The sequence below is a fragment of the Lutjanus erythropterus genome, chromosome 2 (assembly GCF_056507025.1).
Source record: "Lutjanus erythropterus isolate fLutEry1 chromosome 2, fLutEry1.hap2, whole genome shotgun sequence".
In the NCBI taxonomy this organism is placed as follows: Eukaryota; Metazoa; Chordata; class Actinopteri; order Lutjaniformes; family Lutjanidae; genus Lutjanus; species Lutjanus erythropterus.
The window spans coordinates 30,051,197-30,067,007 of record NC_139318.1 but is presented as its reverse complement, the minus strand read 5'-3'; the positions used below and the strand labels follow the sequence as shown (position 1 = coordinate 30,067,007).

Sequence of the window (15,811 nt, the reverse complement as noted above, 5' to 3'; positions counted from 1 at the left end):
TCATAGAGAAAACAATCAGCAAAGCAGCCCTATTACAAAATATTTAATTTGCGGTGTTGATTACATTTGGAGAAATATTTATTTTTTGGCATTGGTGTTAAAGAATGAACTAGAAACACAAATCAGCGCTCATCTGTAATACAGAAGCAATTTAATTATTCAAACCGTATTAGTATTCATCTAAATATTTGTGCTTATCCTACTATCACGTCTTACAATTTAGAAAGGAAGACATAAATAAACCAAAGGCAAAAAGTGGCAACAAATCTACTAGACATTCCAGGGATTTAAAATATTAAGAAAGTGATAAGTAGATTTTACAAATTTCAAAAATGCAAATCATACGGATGAAAGACTTAAAAGAGGCTACTATCAGCAGCACAAAACTGAACTGTTTGTTTACTGAGCAGTCTAGACAGAGGAAGTTTCCTGTAGTGTCCTTTTGGAGGAGGAAACACAATGACTTTTGGATGCATGAAGTCATAAAGTCTGTGTGAAAACCAGTTTAAACCGATCTAAAAATAATTATATTATTAAGTCTGTAGTGCTCAGACACACACACACCGAAAAGGTTTTTGTGTGCTCTATTCCTCCACTGTTCCTCTATGTATGTGTAGTTTTAGCATGGCCTCCCAAATACAGCAGCAGCTCCTCGCTCTCAGTCTGGCATGTTCCTGCTCGCCCCACTGTGTACCATGGCAACAAGGGTGACATCATTGTTTTTGGCAGGACAGAGGGATGGCAATAAAAGAAGGGAGACGGTGACACCACGCTGTCCAATCAGAATCCAGGACACATAATAGCTTATCAGAGGTTCAGGAGTGAAGCATTCGGGGTGGGACTGTTTCTCCTGCAAACAAATAAGACATTTGGCCGTATAGAGTCACTGTTGATCTAACCTGAGCAACGTTCCACTCAGTTGCCAGTTAGGTGCAACTATCTAAAACCAATGCAGTCCTGCAACAAATCCTACATTCATGAAGGTAATGGTGTTAAGCTTTTGTTGACTTTGGTTTAGAGATTATGATTTGACTTCAGACATTTTGGAGGAAGTAATCTGTGATGCAGTTTCAACAAAAACTGAATACTGAGTAACTCCTAATTTCCACCAGGTGCATCACACTTGTGCCGCGGCACTCGAGGCGATTCGTAGCCATTCTAGACAACGCTTGTGTTTCCATCAGAAGTGCCGCGGCACGTTTCAGACGCTTCCAAGAAGCGGCTCGGCGCTCCGTTCCGCAGATAATACGCGCCAAGTCTATTTTTGACAGATGCCACGTCAATTAGCACAGAGCAGGTCGAACGGGTAGGAAGTCAGACATGGAAAAGGCAGGGAGAATCCGCTTAATTTAAAAAAAAAAAAAAAGATCCCCTGCAGACTCACGATCATAAAGACAGACAGAAAAGAAACTATTAAACCACGTAGCCTGCTTATCCATGGGAGAAGCACAAAGAGCAAGGAAAGAGAACCTGATCAACAAAATCAGAGCAAGTAAAACTGCAGTCTCATGTATGACGGGACAAAGCCGCATATGGTGGAAATCCCTGGTTAGACTGCATTAGTTAGCTAAGGCTAGCTTTTAAACCAGCAACAGGGTAGGTCTGAACATTATGGTAAAAAAAGTCATTTTGCAATTATTTTGACAGATATTGCAATTGTGATACGATTCCCAATTTTTGGTAATTATCATTTTGCATCACAATTTTCATTTTCACTGAAAGATAATGTGAAATTCATTGGGGTCTGTACCAAACAAATATGTTTTCTCACATCTGGGGAACAAGATTTATCGGCCAGGGCATCTTGGCCATACCGCAATTTTGATAATATTTCGATTTTTGGACTTTGGATTTTTAACTTAAAAATACTGACTCCAAGAACTGCAGTTTATAAGCAGTGCTCTTTTTTCATTCAACCTGAGAACAATCAGTGGGAAGAGGGCTGTTGCACAGAAGTAAAACTTCACTCTACCTTTTCCCCTCTCTGCTCTCTCAGTTCATTAGGTCCACATGATCAAAGCCCACTTCTCTTGACAGAACTTCAAACAGCTTGGAATCAGGATGAGATTGGATTACAAACAGAGGTGAACCTCTCCATCTATCCATTCCCCTCTCTCTTTCCCTCTCTCTACTTTCCCCTTTGGATACTTAAAAAAAGATGAGTCCAAGCATGTCCTCCTCTGTCTCTGCAAAGCAGCAAAGTGATTATTTTTGGCTGAGTTTCTCAGTAACCTGAACTTGCCCCTCTGGGTTGCCTTTATTTTTCAAGTCCATAGAGGCTTTAGGCTTTAAATACTTAAAAGGACTGGTCTACAGAAGTTCTTGTCTGTGTGAGCTGAACTTTTAAACCGGATGTTAGATTGGTTTGATCTCTGACAGAAAGAGGAAGGGAGAGGAGGACAGAAGGACAGAGAGGGAGAGAGGTTGACAAAAGTACATGGCTTTGAGAAGGTTCATAAACCTTGTTTATTTTCTCCTGCTCAGCAGCAAAAAGGGACAGTCAGCATTCCCCTGCACCCCTCACTGCCAGGCCTACAACTGGTAGCAGCTTTACAGAAAGAGAAAGGGAGAGCTGGAGAGAGAGAGACAGACGGACAGACAGAAAAAGAGAGGGACAGAGCGCTAAAACTTAGCAGGGCAGTCATTTAGTACATAAACAGTCTGAGGGAAAATCAATTACACAACTGGATAAAAACAATCATTTCCAAAAACGTAATTAACAAATCTAAAGTTTAATTTGGCAGGGAAACAAGATGATTTTAAATTAAGTGGGGGCATGTGGTTGGTGTGGTGTTGCAAGAGACTGGAGTCTACAGTTAGCAATTGACGTTGTTGATTATGGCTGCAACTATCAATTATTTTAATTATCAATTAATCTGCCAATTATTTTCATGATTAATCATTTTGTTTATATAAAAAAAAATTCCCAGAACTCAAAGTGACATCTTCCAATTGCTTGTTTTGTCCAACCAACAGTCAAAAATCAAAGATTCTTCATTTACTATCATAAATGACAAAGAACAGAAACGAGTCCTTAAATTTAAGAAGCTGAAACCGGCAAATATTTGACATTTTTGCCTGAAAAATGACTGAAATGATTAATTGCTTATAAAATAGTTGCCAATTATTGACTACCTTTCAATCTACTAATCGATTCATCAACTCATCGTTGCAGTTCTAATCAGAAGCAATGACACTGTTCTGTCAAAGCAGATTTTAAGGTATTTCAACTAGTCTGCTTGTTGCAGCTCTATTGTTGATTTGCAAATTAACAGACAAAGGGCTTAAACAGAAAGGTGGAGATTCACTTGACTCTAGTCCAGCTTTCCTGCCATGCTACCTAAAATCATAAGGACTGCCAGCACCTCAAGGACAAATACATTATGACTTAATTACTGCTGATAAATAATTTAAAGCCGCCATGAGTGAAAAGGGTTGGGTACCAATTATCATTTACCATGAACTCCCAGAACTGCTTCTCAATCCAAGTGAATTTTCTATGCTGTTCCAGCCATAATCTTTTGACACATCCATCCAAACCTTGGCAGTCAAATTAAGGTCAATGGTGTTACCATAATCAAATGAACACAGGAATAGAGGCTAATATTTCTAAGCACTGGCCCCACAAGTCACCAGCCCCTAAATTTGATTGGCCAAAATATATTTCTAGCGGCCCGAATGTAAACTTGTGTAAAACAAAACAGAAAAGTCAATTGGTTAATATCCCACCCTGGAAAACACCTGCAATGAATCTCCTTTCAATTAACTACAGCACGTCAACACCTAAGTCTAATTCTTTTTGTTGTTTTATGCACCTGCAAAATCAGAAAGGCAACTGGATGAAGATCGGTGTCTTAATACTACACTTTGTCTGTCAATGCATCAGCCCCAAAACAGACATGAACTCATTAACTATCTTTATCTTGTTTGTTGCTGTATGCCACTTCACATCCTTCCAACATTCAACACGCTCCTGAAACAAATCATTAAACCTCAGACTACTCTGGAGGTCAGGAGGGTGCAAACCATCCCAACACTTACATCTAACTATAACTTTAATACGGTTATTCAAAGCCATCAGATTGTGTGGTGTTTTTCATGACATGTATGAAAGGCAGACATTTTTTCCGAATTGGCCACATACTGTATAAACACACATAATGCATGTCTTTTTCAGGGTATGGCTCCATATCGATAAGTGTCACATCTGCACTTGCTAAATGTTGATGATAACAGTGCGAAAGCTTCAGAAAAGAACTGAAGCTTTGTGTGTGTACCAGTATATATGAGCGTTTGTGTGCATTTGTCAGGGAATGTATTTGAGTATGTGTGCTCATGCATACAATAACAAGTCAGAACACCCTCAGTATCACAAAGCTCCTCCAGCCCCTTCTTACCTCAGCATGTATGAACATGAAGGGCTTTTCTTTCACTCTTTTTACTGATTGGTTCTTTTCCCTCTTCTTTTATCTTTGTTTTCTTATCAAGAGGCGCATGATGGAGTTAGATTTTAGCTCAGTCAGCTAAAAACAACACACACAGGGAAAAAAAACTCCAGAAAAACAAATAGATGGGCTAATCCTGCAGCGATGTGGTTCCAGAGATAGAAATAAAGCATTGTGTCTAAACCCGTCACATAAAAGAAACACCCAGAGGATATACAAGAATAAAACTACCACTAAAAAGTTGGTCCCTCCCCCTCTTCACTCCTGTCATTTTCTTCACTGAGGTAGACGGGATGAAACCTGAGAATGATGAAGCTCTGCAGTGACACAGAAACCCTTCTGATTGGCTTCGATCCCAGCCCAGTGGCAGTCTTCTTATCTGCTACACCATCGCTGCACTGAAGAGAGAGCTTTACTGTCACTGAAATTTCACAAAAATGGCTGGAGTGTCTGAACTCCCGAGCAAAAGTTTTTTTTTCTCTAACAGACAAAAGAACAGCTCTGTTTACAGAGACCATACTGACTGAAAAACCCTGTCTTCCCTCTACCTTCTCCTATAAAATGGTACTTGGCCACCTGCCGAACAGCCTCTCTGACCCTCCCTGCAAATCTGCAAAATGGTTTTCCATCCCTCAGTCTTAGTTGAAGTGCTGTTACAAGTTCATTATATGCTGCATGTAGAGAGGAGCTGCTAATTGTGGCACAGCAGCAGCAGAGGACAAAATAGGCTAAAGCACAGCGAAGGACAGGAGGAGAAATGAAAAGAAAGCCTGCTGATCGATTTCTCATGAAAACGTTTCCTCTTTGCGATGCTGCAGCTTTTGTATTTTGTATAAGTCAACCTCAGATGGAGATTAATCATTTGTCAACACCTTCAACAAATCGTTAACATCTATATCAGAATTTTTTTTTTTTCATACTGTACAGCAGTTACTCACTTAAAAATATAGTCTACCACTAGTTCCAGTTTTTTTTTTCTTTCAGTGGTGGAGTTGATTCTTCATGTTGCAGTACAACTCAGGAGCAGAGAGACAGAGGAGGGCATTTGTATTAAGCCCCCAGAACGACTGGATGATATTACAGCCCCTGACATGTGAGCACTAACTGCAGAGCAGAGGACAGGAGTTACAGTACACTACTCCAAAGTCAGTCACTTTGCTAAGACATGGAAGCAGCTCCTGCTCTGTGCATTCATGACATAACATGAAATCCTATGCTGCTCATGCTAGAAATAACTTGAAGAGAAGAGAAGAGAAGAGAAGAGAAGAGAAGAGAAGAGAAGAGAAGAGAAGAGAAGAGAAGAGAAATCCCAGCCCTCAAAGGGACAGTCCACCCGAAAAATCAAATATACAAACCTTATTTTTCCTCTGGCCTGTTGTACTGTTTATCCATCTAGTTTGTTTTGGTGTGAGCTGCCTTCCTGTGAACTGTTTCATGAAGGAACTACTGTCTGTCAATGATATTAAGAAAGTAGTTTCTACATGAGTGCCCACAAAAAAAGTTTGAGGATTATCTTGTGTAATCAGGCGATGATTTCTATAAATAGACACTGCTTTTGAATTTTTTAAGTGTATATTTTTGGCGCTTTAGGAACAAGCCAAGTGCCATTTATTTCCATGATATTTGCGAGAAAGCTTTCATCTCTATGGCTGATAGGTCCATAACTCAGCAACTCACACCAAAACAAACGAGCAGTACAGGCCAGATGAAAAATATGCTGTTGTTTCATTATTTTGGGATGAAATGTCACTTTAACAGAAAACACGGATGGAAATTTTAAAATGCAAATTACGTTTGGTCTACAAAACAAATACTGGATATTTCATCACAATCTGATTCAACTTAAGACAGACATTTAACCACACATATGACAAAGATGGGAATGCAAGAGCTTGATATGAATAATAGAGAGCAGAAAGTCAGAAAAACTGAGTAACTACTAATAGACAGTGAGTCAACCACATAGGAGGAGAGCCATTAAACCCACACATGGCTTACAGTCTATTATTCAGCCTTTGCTCTCAATCAATAGTCAGGTCTTCCCTTAGAGCAGCAGTCAATGGCACAGAAATGACAAGACGGGCTTATAAAACACTTCCAGTTTCTGAGATAAGGAGCAAATAAAAGTGTTAGCACAGTCATCTTAAAGTGAATACTGAAGCTAAACTGTACGTTAACTGCGTTGTTAATGGTCATAACAACGTTCCATGGAAAAATAACGTAGAAAAGTTAGTTACTTCACTCGATATTCATACTAGTAGTAGTTGACAGCTGTGTAGCAATTCAATTAAATATCTATTAAAACATACTACAATTTTCTGAAAGGATTCTAGAAAAAATCAACTTTAGCGACACTAAGTTTAGTGAGAACTTCGACCTACAGCGAGTCGTGTCTAAATGGAAACCCCAGAACCGCGGGAAATCTCGCGAGAGTGGTAATTTTAACCCAAACAATGACATTTCTCTAAACCTAATAAGTGTTTTTAGCACCTGTACATAAGCAGATATTAACAAGAGTGTGAAACATTAATAGCTGGTATAACTTGTCTAATTTAAAAACAAGGCGTACGAATATCGCGAGACTTTCACATGTGTAGGGTTCCCTTTTAGACACATCACCCCCAACGACGTCGCTAACGTCAACTAATTCACAGCGGCAACGGCCACTTCGAGGTTTTTAAAAACAACCGCAATAACGCCCACAAAACAGCACAAAACCTTCTCTTTACCTTCGTAGCAGAGAATGCCAATGTTGTTGTTCATTTTGTCCAGGTACTGGTAGTTCAACAGGTCCATTTTCGTTAGTAGCATTTATGGAGTTTTGTACAAAAAAAAAAAAAAAAAAAAAGACCAGCTTTTTTTCTTCTTCTCCTCTCAAGCGACGGTCAAAAAGCTAAAGGCCCAGCCTCCAACTTCAGTTTGTCTAGAAAAAAAACCCTTTAATAAAATAAAACCCCGCGCAGAGGATAGAAACCGGATTCCCGCAGTTAATCTAAAGAGTTTAAGATACTTTTTTTGAAACACAGGTGAACGTATCGCGGCGATAAAGAGCAAAAAAAAAAGAGAGTAGCGTCAGTTCTCCTCACAGCCAGCTGTAAGTCGACTGCACTGACACGCAGGCTATGCTTGGTATGACTCCTATGCTGCACCAGTGGTTTCCTCTGCTGCTGAGAGGGGCGCACTGGGCATGCTCGCTAAATCCCTGGAGCGCCTCAAATATCAGGGATGTTTTACGCGCAAGATCAGCCTCTCCAAACACATGCAGAGAGAAAGCGAGGGAAGGGAGAGACCCAGAGAGCTGCGGGAGTCCTGCATTAAATTTTAAGCGTGTCACAAGCAGCAGCCCCACTGCTGGAGTTTTGCCACAGGATCATAAACAAATGAAGTCAGTCTGAGAATATATAAGCGATAACTCAGATTAAAGATGCCATAAAAGTATGTTAAAGTTGCTACCACAGTGTGCGAGTCTTTGCAGGAATATTATGGTAATATTATATAATATTATAGCGATAGCATATAAGTTATTAAGTTTGATAAGACACTATAAATTGCTTACAGATATGGAGGCAGGGAGATGAGAAACAGACAGACTAAGGAAAAGAGAAGGAAAATCTTACAAGTAAAAGGAAAAGGAGGGTAAATAGCAGAGAAATTGTGCTTGTCTTTATGAGGTTTCTGCTTATAAACCTTTTCTTTTTGGCAAAGAGAAGTCCCCCCTCTATCTAAACTGTTTTGTCAGATCCTTTCAACAGAACAGACTATAAGGACTAAGGCTGCGCCTAACAATTATTTTCATTGTTGAATAACCTGTTGATCTTCTTTTTTTTTTTTTTTTTTGATTGACTGGCTAGTTATTTGGTCTATAAAATGTCAGACAAAGGTGAAAAATGTCAATCAGTGTTTCAGAAAGCACAAAGTAATGTCCTCAAATGTCTTGTTTTACCCACAACCCAAAGGTATTCTCTTTACTGTCATAAAGGAGTAAAGAAAACAGAAAACATCAGAAAAAGAATCAGAGAATTTTGACTTTTTACTCAAACTGATTAATTTATTATCAGAATAGTTGGTGACTAATTTAAAAGTTGTCAACTAATCGATTAATATGCTCTACTAAGGACCTCTCTTTATTCAACAATTACCCCACAAGTATGTATAGTTACACATGTAAAACAAAAATAGAATAGATTATATTATCTTTATATTTTATGTGCAATATAAAACAACATATCTGTGTAAATTGCCTATAGCTGTCTTACTTGCTTTCATCTTTACAGTTTTCTTCTTACTATAGTTATTGTTCCTCATATATGAAAACCTACTTGGCAATGAATCTAATCATTATTGTACAAGGAGGGAAACCAAACTTCACTACGTTGATTTTAATGTACACAAAAAGTTACCAAGAGCTGCTGAATTCTCAGAGTGGTTCTCTGCTGCCCTCTGGTGTTTGATACAGGCTACATTCAGGTTTTGTCCTCAGTAAAAGGGGCTGATGTGCAAAGAGCAGGAGGCAAATGGGATGAAAGGAGCAAAGAGATGAATAGAACATGAACATGGCTGTCATCAGATTACATGGTTTGTATGGAAAGTGTAGAAGAAGAGTTTCCTCTGGGTATTCGACTTGAGAACATAATGAGCAGGGTGTGGCTGCATTTTAGAGTGTGAGTTTACACAGAAACACGCAAATGCCATGTGAGTGTTTTTGTGTGACACATACCCGCAAAACACACACAGGCCGGGAAATGAGAGGCGTCATGCGAAGCCCGGAAAACACGCTAAATACTTGCGACATCAACTGCAAAATGAATAGATAAGACTCAGCTTTAAAGTCACAATAAAAATTATAGTATTCTCAACGTAATAGCAACAACACAGAAAGAAATGAGGCATTTTAAAATAACAAAAATGAAATAAAAAATTGAGAAGAAATAAATTAACAACTCTATCTAGTGTTGCACTCAAGCTTGGTAAGGTTGCTGTGACCAGGTGTGGGTCAGACTACTTTGAAATGTAGTTAGTTACTGGATAAAAAATACAAATATTCTTTGTTCTTTTCAAACATCTCAAAACATTTTCAATACAAGTAAAGTACATTTTTGCTTTGGGTTTCTTTTTTGTGGAGCCCCAAATGTCAGATGTTCGTTTCATCAGTTAGTAGAGCAACAGTTAAAAATTTTCAAAGTGCCATATTTTAAAGATGTTATCAAAAATGTAATCAATCAGAGGTTAAAGGCGTACTATGCAGGAATTCCCTAAAAACACAAAGTATAGACTCATACAAATAATCCCTTACAATTATCACTTATGACTCACTAGAAGTGTGTGGTGGTGCCTGTATCTGCCCCATCCTCTGCTTGTATTTTCTTATTTTCTCATTATTTTTGCTGCATTTGGGATGTTTTACTGACCCAAAGCGTCACTACTTGACAACCTGGGAATGAGACTCAGCAATCAACTCTCTTTCTGGCGTATTTACCAACAGAAAGGGACAAATCCTGCATGTTCTACCTTTAAAATCACTGTAAACTACACTTATCAGGCAGCATTTAAGACAGACTTAATGGCTGCGTCCCTGACCTCTGTCTCACTAAAAACAGGCCTCTCTTAACTTCTAACACTGCTCCAAACTGGATTTACAGACTAATTATACAGATGACTTTACCCCCATCCCTAACCCATCCTCTCATGAACACACACTCACACACAAACATAGTATGTATGCTCCCACACGAACACACTCAAACATCAACCCTACTCTGCTTCACAACACACATTATTCCACGTCTTTCCAAACACCTCCCCCTTTTCTTTCTCATACACGCACAAGCACACAAATACACACAAAAGGCCTCTCCCCTCCTCCCTCCTGGCCTCCCCCCTCTAACGGTGGCACAGAACTAAGGAACATGGTTCTTGTCTCATTGGACGCCCATTGTTTCCAGTCTCTCACACACACACACACATGCACAACAGGCTGACTTCAGACAGAGGGTTCATTCAGTGCTACTACAGCTGCTGCTGCAGGTTACAACCAACTCAGAGGCTCAGACATCTTAAGAGTGAGAAGCCTGAGACCGAAATGTGTTCGGCTTGTATTTTAACGCGCATAAATGTGTGACAACATAGAAAAAGTTGTTGCAGGGAGTGAAAATTAAATTTGTTGAAGGCTTCTTGAAGTTCCAGTTTGGTCGGTGTGTAAACTTTTCAGGAAATAAACCACAAAGCTGTGGTACGACAGGTGGCAAACAGAGTGCATCTGTGCACACAAACTCATTTCACACAAATACTTTCACACATATATCTTACACCAAATATATCTTATTTCTGGTAATGGAAAATGATTGCTGCCTCTATTGACCAATGGGACATGTGACAACATTCCTGCCGTGCTAACAATTATCCGGTAACAAACTGACCCCGGGGGCTTATCGTGTATTGGCCAAGAAGTGCTCCTACGTGGGACAGCAGGCTCTGTGCCATTACCACTCATGTTCTGCATCTGTGCCTGGATTACAGCCTCAGCATGCTCAGATGTTCTCAACACAACCTTATCACTGGATGCCGAGGCTACAAATACTAAACATACTTTTGTAAGAGGAGTGTGTTCACAGACTATCACGTATTACTGTGCACCACCCTTCCTATCTTCTTCAAAAGAATTGCGATTCTTGGACTAAATCACCTTGGAGATTTAAGTAAAAGTTAGACAATAAATACAAAATGATTATTTTCTCTACCAGGCATAAGCCAAGTCATCAACAACTGGATGGTTCGGCTAAAAACATGGCTCACCACGTCTGTTGCGTGCCTGATGTCCATAGAAAAGTTTAATTTCATCTTAAACCAGAGCATCTGCAAATTAATTCCAGACCTGATATGTTGATATGTTGCTTGTAGTCGCCATATTGGAGCGTTAAAGATATGCTAGCAACCATATAAGAGATGCAGACTTCACTATATAATCTACTGTAACTCACTTACATTATGAAAAAAATGATTAAATTTGGTTTGTTGTAAATGTGAGAAATTGAACATTACAGTGGTTACTTGTTGGAATTAAATTCAGTTGCTGGGCGTGATCTAATCCACTCCAAACATTAACCTTCTGAATGACCACAACTTTCACCAGAACATGCAGGCTCTGATTTAGGAATAGGTAACATCATGTGTAAATTATTTAGAATTTCAGCTTTTCTCCATAAATGTAGATTTCTATGTCTATTACATTGTTATAAAGTTGCCTTGTTATTTCTAATGATCTAAATAAAAAAGAAAATGTTCTAAATAAATGTTTAAACTGAGAAGTTTGGACTTATCATCCTGTTTACTGTTTCCTTATTAAGTTTATACAGCTAGGTAAACCCAGGACGCTCTGCTGCAATACTGTTATCTCTGTTTTATCAGACTATACTACAGGACTCGAAGACAAGGATTGTCCATTTGCCTGGGGAAAGTAAAAAGCCATGACAGGCTGGTAAATCTAGGAGCTCAGGTACCCAACTGGGAGAGTGGCAAAAAAGAATAAAATAATTAATTAGTTAATGATTTAAATGATTTTTCATGCAGAAATGGCAGAAAATCCTGTTTTCATTCTCTCAAATATGGAGATTTCCTACTTTTCTCCATTTATTATTTTATTAAGCTGAATATATTTGAGTTTTAAACAGATAAAACAACATTTAAAGACACCTTGGACTTTTATTAATGGAGATGGCCATTTTTCACTTTTCACCTGACATTCTGTTGTAGCCCTAGATTAAACATGACAATTAAACTTTAGCCTTTGTTGTCATTAGCTAACTGCTAATAAATAAAATAATCTGTACAGGGGCGAGTAAAAACTGACTTCGGGCCAGTAGATTTCTGACCCACTTCCATGAAAAGGGAAATGAAGAAAAACCCATTAATTTTGAGCCCTGTACCATACAAACACTTTGATTAACTTTGAATACCTCTTTACAGGAAAACATTCACTATATTACACTAAAAACTGCAAATGCTCTAGAACTGTTTTATTTTTATGTTGTGCACTAACTTAAATACACCTCTGGAGTCATTAATCAAAGTAACTGACTTCACTAATCACAAAGAAAACTCAGTATGTCTCAGATGTAATACTTCTTTAGCTCCTACAAAGGTTAACTTTTTCTTTGTGAGAGGCTTTGCGATCCTGTTTCATTTCATTCTGAGTAACTATGGCGAGTGCTATCAAAAAGAGAGGAATGTAAAGTATGTGTGGTCAGCACGGCTCTGAGAAAAAGTTCCCTCACTAAGACAGCAGAGCCGGCGAGCGTGGCATTTACTGAGAGCGAACGCAGGAGTTCTGAGAAGTCAGGTCCCAAAAAACCCTGAACATTTCACCATTTAATTCAGGATATAGTTAAGGAAATTTTGATGTATGGGTGGGAGTGAGAATCTCTACCTAGGAAACAACTTGGCCTCTTCAGTGTGGTGGACGATTCTCCATACAATCTTGTTCTGAAAGACCAGAATCCACCTCAGTGTCTTATCATCAAACTTTTTGCTGGCTAGAGGAAAACATCAGCTTTTGGCAAAACGTGCACCAGCGGAGACACGTGGCTATCAACACAGTGTTCTCCCCGGGACAATAACGGGGTTCACAATGACAAGGAAATCAAAGCAAAGGAATTTACCATATCAAAATTAGGAGAAAAACACTGTTCTAAACATAGCTGGAATAAAAAAAAAAAAACAGCTGGTGAAAGTAAATTACTTAAATCACATCTTTTCTAACTTAGCTTCACACAACTATTTGAGAAATGAGACAGCAGTCTTTCCACGAGTGAAAAACATGTTGTCTTGTTTAGAAAGAAATGCAGCGAGCAATTTGAAATGATTACTGGTATGTAAATGTACTGTGGATTTCTTATAAGTGCAAAATAGAAAAACAATTGTTGATTGTATTTAACCTTGTGACTTGCCACTGTGACCCTCTGACACTTGACCTTTGACCTCGGCCCTTGCCCTTCTATTCTTCATGGCTGCCTGCTGAGCCACGACGCTTAACAAAGCAGTGACAATGACGTAAGTGCCGGTGTGCATATGTGTGTGTGTGTGTGTGTGTGGTGGTCAACAGACCAGTATGTTAAACTGCAGGGGGAAGTGTATGTAGAGGCACAGAAAGACGAGGGGAGGAGGGAAAGACAACAAGAGACACACTGATGGTAAAGACAAGTGACTGTGAAGCTCATTTATCTTGAATAAGCACTGAACAGATTTAGTGATACACAGTTTACATCTAAACTAGTGAGCTGCACAGACAACTCACTTCCTGAGTGGCCAGTGCATGTCATGACATTATAATTTATACTACTAAATTACTTTTGCACCTAATTGGTGGCCTTTTGGCAAAGTTGAATACTCATCCAGTGAACCCAGAAACTTTTTGTTCGCTGTCCAGATGTTGGCTGTGGTGGACAAACATAATGTTGCAACACAAGTGTATCAATATTTTCTTACGCCCATAATTATGCTTATCCATGCATCAGGAGCAGCTACTTTCTGTTTCATTGCTGTCAGATACACCTCACACTTTTCCCCTTTTTTATTACAGACATTTGTCATCTCTTACTATCATAGTGTAGGACTATGATTAATTATAGTGCAGCCGCTGTCAGCCCTTACTTCATCACTTGACCTACTCCAGCCATTTAGAGGCAGTGGGTAGACCCACCGTGCACCAACTCCCATTTTGAGGCCAGAGCTTTAGCCACAGGCACTGCCAGGATTCCTACAGTGATACTTCACATACTGTAAATGTCTACAGTGATGAGACAGTAGGAGATAAAACGGGTGTGAGAGAAGAAGAGCAGGAGCGTTAAAGTGTTACTCTGCACATCATCTATACATCACTTTGACCTACTCATCCATGAGATTGTTATAGCACTCATAAAAACTTTGCTGATAACCACGATTTATTTACTGCAGAGTTCTTGACCCACAGACACACTGATAGCAGGCGATAACTCAAACGCTGTTAACAGTTAATGACATCATTGTACCACATTAATCAATAAAAAGCCAACAGACGCTGTCTGGGTAGCTGACAGGAAAATAGGCAATAAAGCACTGGTGGTGTCTGAGATAATAGAAGTCTCAAAAGATGGATGCTCTATTGAATAGAGCATATGTCTTTCATGCATACATTAACTTTTATTGTATGCACATACAAATTTAAGCACACACACAGATATTACAGCATGCATACACAACCACAGTAGAGGCCAGACAGCGTGCTCCACGTTGTCCCTTGCTGTTTGGTTTATGACTATGTTATGTTTGCTGCAGACTTCTACCATAACATCATAAATTATAGTTGGTATAGTGACACACACACATTAAGAGGACTGATCAGTGCATGACAGGCAATAGTTTGTTCAGTGATGGCAGCAGCACCTTGTCTAAAGAAAGACAGGCAACGTTCATCTATGATCCTCCAATAAAACACAAAACCACCAAATACACACCTGAGACCAGAATAAAAAGGCTGAGCCTTTGTGTTGAATACAGACTAATGTGCTGCTGCTGCTGCTGCTGCTGCTGGTGGGTTACATCATTACATTTTGTTATCTGTCAATCAACTGTGAGCTGCAAAGATTTATTTAACTTATTAGAAAACAAGTGGAGCTGCAGGAATTCCTCCTCGAACATCAGAGGCACCATCAGGGAGGTTTGTATTTTTACTGCCAAAGACTGTAAGGAGTGAAAGTTGACAAAGTACAGCACAGTTAAGAGTAACACTGACGAAACCTTCACCAGCATTTCTCACACTCTTTGCCAAGACAAGTGGTATTACAGTATGTCTGAATGAGTCCCTTGGCCTTAAGCATGTGTTTAATATTTACAGTCACAACTATTAATGTATTTAAAAGCTAAGTGTGTAGTTATTCATTTTGGAGAATCTATCAGCAGAAATGTAGTATAACATTGAAATTTTTTTGATTAATGCATAATCACCTATCAATAAGAATGATTACCATTTTTATTACCTTAGGATGAACCGTTTTTATCTACCATTATGCCTTTAATTTTACAGGATAGTTCAAGATATGGCAGGAAAAGGGGAGAGATGGTGGGGGAATGACATGCAGCAAAAAGCCATAGGCAGGAGTTGCACCCACGGCCGCTGCAGAGGACAAACAACCCTCAGTACATCTCTACAAGGCCACCACTACACCTTCAACTGACAAATCATTTAAAAAACAGGAAAAATGCTCATCAGTTTCCCAGAACCAAATATGACATCTTCAGATTGCTTCTTCTGACTAACCAACAGTCCAAAACCCAAAGAATCCTCATTGCCAATCATAAATGACAATAATTTATTAATCAATTCACTAATCAGT

The 15,811-nt window shown here is 39.1% G+C and overlaps 1 protein-coding gene across 2 annotated transcripts in view; it reads right to left on the bottom strand.

Moving 5' to 3' along the window:
* The window catches only part of vgll4b (vestigial-like family member 4b), a 42,451-nt gene that overhangs the window by 16,526 nt on the left and 10,114 nt on the right, over window positions 1-15,811 (bottom strand). Inside the window, exon 1 of one of the 2 annotated variants that reach the window (XM_084736814.1) lies at window positions 7,175-7,593. The exons of the other annotated variant lie outside the window; for it this stretch is intronic. Within the exon in view, the coding sequence (XP_084592940.1) occupies window positions 7,175-7,256 (82 nt within the window). The 5' untranslated portion in view covers window positions 7,257-7,593. Of the gene's footprint in view, window positions 1-7,174; window positions 7,594-15,811 lie in introns of those variants that run through there. 2 annotated transcript variants of the gene reach the window in all.